We start from the raw sequence: 5,753 nt of genomic DNA on the forward strand, positions 1-5,753 counted from the left end.
TTTTATATTTAAAATAAAATGTTTATCTAATATTTGATTATGTTTATCTGTATTTAGTTAAACGAATTAAAGTAATGAGCTTTAATAGGTTGTACTTATGCATAATTTACTTGTAATCTTAAATTTTAAGTAAATATGTATCAATAAACAATACTTCATGCATAAAAAATMRTTTTTAAGAGTTTTTATTAAATGCTTTATAATATAGTATAGATAATGAATATTCAATTCGTTTAAAATACTTATAAAATAAAAAACAAAAAAAAAACCTATTAAGATAAATGAAATACAAAGCGTACGAATGAGCTTTCAACAATCAGGTGGTCTTGACTTGATGTTGATGGCATCATTTAAGTAGCCCACATGAATTAATGGGCCAAAGTTTTAAGGCGCTGAAGCCCAAGTCATTTAGTATTTCTGTATAAAATCTGAAGCCAATCACATCACACTTTCTCCATTGCAAATTAGGGTTTATAGAGCTTATCTTCTCCCCGCCTCTGTCCAAAACTCTGAATAGAAGATGTTAAAGTGATGGCGCCACCGCTGTCCGCCTTAACTTAGAACCATCAACGCTCTGTCTTGGCCCTCGGTTTTGATTACCATCATCTCTTCCGTTCATTTATAGGGTTTTTTGGTTGTTTTTGTTGTAATCTTTTTCAACACTACATAACARTTTTATAGCAATGGGAAAGGTATCCAAGGCTGATAAGAAGATCGCTTACGATCAGAAACTCTGCCAGCTTCTCGACGACTACATGCAGATCCTTGTGGCAACAGCTGATAACGTCGGTTCCAACCAGCTTCAGAACATTCGACATGGTCTTCGAGGAGATTCTGTTATCCTAATGGGAAAAAACACTATGATGAAACGATCTGTCAGGATGCACTCTGAGAAGACTGGAAACAAGGCTTTTCTGAACCTCATTCCTCTCCTTGTTGTAAGTTGAAACTCAACACTTTCGTTTTCTACTTCACTATAGCCGATTTTTATAGATAGAGGCCTACTTCTGCAGTGTTCTTAAACAAAATTTCTCCCCTACTCGTGCGTAGTCCGAGCGTCCGTTTAGAGGATACAACTATCTAATTCGCGTTCTTGCACGAGAACATGAATCTGGCGAGATTCCTATGTGTTCATGGATCGTATATGGTGGGGAAAACCGGGAAGGAATCAAGCAATACTGGATATTATGATGCTGTCAAAAATTGGAGGGAAGACGAAGACTATATATAGTCCACAGCAGTTATGGGCGTTTACATGGTGGTTGTCCGAAAACGGATTAGGCCACTGTCGGTGAAGAGACCCGAGACCCCAAGAGCCCCAAGGCATCTTTGACCATTAATGTATATACCAAGCACCAAGCTTGATACATGGGTCTTGGTTCAAGTTTGACAAGGCTTATGGAATTAGCCTTATAAACCTCTCCAATTTTCCCTCTCCTTCCTATGTGGGATCAATTCCCTTAGTAAAATCCCAACAATACCCCACATTTTCTATTCAAACACTAATAATACCCCACATTTGAATAGAAAATAAGYAATACAAAGGACATATTGTTCTATTCCATGAAGTAAGATATGACATACATTTGAAAAGGTGTCGTTTGGACTTGAACCTTTCATAGTGAGTACAAATTGGATCCACCTTGTGGGTAGTGAACAATGTCTTGAACTAACCACTTTGTTTAGTAAATCTAGACAACAAGTATCACATACATCACATCTATCACATAGTGTAACTCTTACGGTTGTGTTCATTTCGGTCTTGAACGTATCCTTTCTTCATGAGATTCTTAGAGAACGTAGCCATCTCGGTCCTCATAGATGCGACCAAACATCAATCTCACATAGGTAATGCCAATCAAGAACATTCCGTATTGTCCCACTGTCAAAGCTATTAGCATTATTAAGAAGTACTATTCAACCCTTAATCGTCAACGGAAACACACAAAAATATCATAGGAATAAGCATACCTGTGTGTTAGATTGCGTCATGAGTTTTCCCCAACTAGTTGGCCAATTGAACCTAAACCATGGGATCTCCAATGTTGCTAGGTTAGGTTTCCGCCGATTTATAACTCACTGAATTGGCTTTAAGCCCATTCCCCTCGATGTGTATATGACTTGCTCTCTATTTAGCCCTTTCGTCAAAGGATTGGCTATGTTTTCTTTTGACTTTACATAATCAATGGATATGATTCCATTCTTTAGCAAATCACGTATAGTGTTGTGACGACGCCTTATATGTCTTGATTTACCATTGTATATCTGATTCTTTGCTCTTGTTAGAGCGACTATACTGTCACAATGTATACAAATAGCGGTGACAGGCTTCGGCCACAATGGTATACCTTCTAGGAAGCTTTTAAGCCATTCAGCTTCTTCCGCTGCTTTGTCTAAAGCCACAAATTCTGCTTCCATTGTTGAGCGTGTATTTACCGTTTGTTTTGATGATTTCCATGATACTGCTGCTCCACCAAGTGTAAAGCCATACCCACTTGTGGACTTACTTTCTGAACTATTGGAAATCCAATTGGCGTCACAATAACCTTCCAGAACATGAGGATATTTTGTATAGTTCATCCCATAATTCAAGGTGTGTTTGAGATATCAGAGCACTCTCACTAGTGCAAACCAATGATCTTTACCTGGATTGTGTGAATAGCGACTAAGTCTACTCACTGAGTATGCTAGATCGGGTCTAGTACAATTCATAATATACATCAAGCTCCTAAGCAATTGAGTATATTGCAGTTGGGACACACTATCTCCTTGATTTTTCTTTAATTGACTGGATGGATCAAATGGAGTGACCACCGGTCTATCGTCATAGTGCCCAAACTTTCAGAGAACTTTCTCAATGTAATGTGATTGAGACAAGATGTAACCATTAGAATTTCTTTGAATTCTAATACCACGGATAACATCAGCTATTCCCATATCTTTCATATCGAATGAGGAGTGTAGCATCTTCTTGGTTTGGTTGATAATATCCAAGTTGGTTCCCATGATAAGCATATCATCGACATATAAACATATAATAACATAAGCATTTTTGCGTTGTATAACATATACATATTTAACACATTCATTGATTTGGAAGTTGTTTGATAACAAGGTGTTGTCAAACTTTTCATGCCATTGCTTTGGTGCTTGTTTAAGTCCATAGAGGGACTTCACCAATTTGCATACCTTGTGTTCTTGGCCTTTAACAACAAATCCTTCAGGTTGTTGCATATAGATCTCTTCATCTAATTCGCCATTTAATAAAGCAGTTTTCACATCCATTTGGTGAATTTCCAAATTGTGAATTGCTGCAATAGCTATTAAAGTCCTTATRGACGTGATTCTTGTAACTGGCGAATAAGTGTCAAAGAAGTCTTGGCCCTCTTTTTGACGATACCCTTTAGCTACAAGTCTAGCCTTGTACTTTTCTATGGTACCATCGGGTCTAAGTTTTCTTTTAAATATCCATTTATGGCCAATATGTTTGTGTCCCGGAGGTAGATCAACCAATTTCCAAGTATTATTTTGAATGATTGAATCTATTTCACTATTGATTGCCTCTTTCCAATAAGGTGCCTCCGATGACTCCATGGCAACTTTATAGGATTGAGGTTCACCTTCCACATTGAAGGTCATAAAATCGGGACCAAGGTCTTTGGCGATTCTTCCTCGTTTACTTCTTCTAGGTTCTAACTCTTGTTGAGCGTTAGAAGTTTCATCATGAATGTTCTGATCACTTTGGTCTAAGGTATCATGACTTGTTTCGTCACAAGCTCTTTTCCTTGGATTGGAGAATTGTCCCTCTTTATCCCTATAAGGAAATATATCTTCAAAGAATTCTGCTTCTGCAGATTCTATGATGGTATTGACGTTGACATCATCAACRTAAGACTTGTATACAAGGAACCTATAGGCTGCACTATTCTTGGCGGGACCAAGATATATACAATCTATGGTTTTCGRTCCAAGTTTTGTTCGTTTAGGCAAAGGGACTTGAACCTTGGCCAAGCAACCCCACACTTTCATTCTTTTGAAGGTGGGCAACCTTCCTTTCCATAATTCATAAGGACATTTATTACTGTTTTTGTGAGGGATTCTATTTAATATCATGTTTGCAGTTAGGCATGCCTTGCCCCATAAGCTATATGGTGCCCCTGAGATTATCAACATTGAATTGATCATGTTCTTCAATGTTCGATTCTTCCTTTCGGCTACTCCGTTTTGTTGAGGAGTATATGGGGCCGTCGTTTGGTGCACAATACCATGAGAGGAGCAAAATTCAGCAAAGTCATTTGACTCATACTATCCTTCTCTATTGGATCTTAAGATTTTGATCCGTTTGTCGAGTTGATTCTCAACTTCGGCCTTGTATGTTTTAAACATATTCAGAGCCTCGTCTTTGGTATTGATTTAATACACATAACAAAACTTACTGTAATCATCAATGAAAGATATGTAATAGTTTTTCCCTCCACATGTTGGAGTTGCTTTGTAGTCCCACAAGTCACTATGTATTAGACCAAGTACTTCATTATTTTTCTCAACGRATTTATGTGGATGACTAGTGAACTTAGATTCTATGCATATTTCAYACTTAGTCTTTTTGTTCATTGAACAAGATGGTAACATGCCAAGTTTTGTCATTCTTTATAAACAACGAAAATTGACATGTCCAARTCGAGAATGCCATAAGGTAGATGACTYAATCATGTACATAGAAGTCGAGCCAGTGCTCGTTGTTTTATTGCTATTTACATTGTCATTATGTACARTGTTCATTTTGAAGAGTCCCTCGGAGAGGTAACCCTTACCAACATACATACCCCYTTTAGTAATTACAAACTTATCGAATTCAAACACAATCTTGAATCCCTTATTACTTAACATAGGACCAGAAATTAAATTCTTCCTAATGTCAAGTACATGTAGCACGTTTGTAAGAACGAGGTCTTTTCCGGAAGTGAGCTTCAGAATCACTTTTCCTTTGCCTTCTACCTTTGCTGTCGTCGCATTCCCCATAGACATCGGTTCTTCATCACTAACCTTTTGGTATGTAGCAAATGAGCCTTTGGTATTACAGATGTKTYTAGTGGCTCCGGTATSAAGCCACCAATCGATAGTGTTAGTCACCAAATTTGCTTCCACCACGCCGATGAATTGAGTTTCAGAATCAGCCATGTTGGTTTGGTGAGACGGTCCAGCACCTCCGCCACCATTTCCACCACTACCACCGTGATCTCTCTTGTGTCTACAATCTTTTGCYCTATGACCGGGCTTACCACACACCCAACAACTTAGGATGTGCGGCTTTTTGAAGTTCTTTTTCTGTGGGGCAAGAGAGTTTTTAAATGATGGTTTTGGGGCAAAGCCTTTGCCCTTAAATTTCTGAAACTTCCCTTTAGAGTTAATTACAGCCATCATATTTGCATTTGGCTCAAAGGAACTAGCATCGGCTTTTTCAGACAACCTGTTATCCTCCTCAACTCGGAGTTTGAGGACAAGTTGTTCAAAGCTCATATCATCAGTTAAATGTTTCAAGTATAATTTGAAGTTCTTCCACGACGGAGGTAACTTCCCAATTATAGACCCTACCAAAAAGTTAGAGTTGATGCCCATAGGCCACTACCGGTGAAGAGACCCAAGGCCCAAGGCCCTATCTTTGACCATTAATGTATATACCAAGCACCAAGCTTGATACATGGGTCTTGGTTCAAGTTTGACAAGGCTTATGGAATTAGCCTTATAAACCT

At 38.2% G+C, this 5,753-nt stretch overlaps 1 protein-coding gene across 1 annotated transcript; it reads left to right on the forward strand.

Annotated features, from left to right (window-relative positions):
* Window positions 1–683: 683 nt before the first annotated feature.
* On the forward strand, window positions 684–1,191 carry LOC112504962 (60S acidic ribosomal protein P0-like). Its single transcript, XM_025108917.1, has 2 exons — window positions 684–938; window positions 1,051–1,191. The coding sequence occupies exons 1-2, from the start codon at window positions 684–686 to the stop codon at window positions 1,189–1,191; spliced, it is 396 nt and encodes a 131-aa protein (XP_024964685.1).
* Window positions 1,192–5,753: the final 4,562 nt, after the last annotated feature.

Source organism: Cynara cardunculus, unplaced genomic scaffold (assembly GCF_001531365.2).
Source record: "Cynara cardunculus var. scolymus isolate 2C unplaced genomic scaffold, CcrdV1 Un_Scaffold_7562, whole genome shotgun sequence".
Classification (NCBI taxonomy): Eukaryota; Viridiplantae; Streptophyta; class Magnoliopsida; order Asterales; family Asteraceae; genus Cynara; species Cynara cardunculus.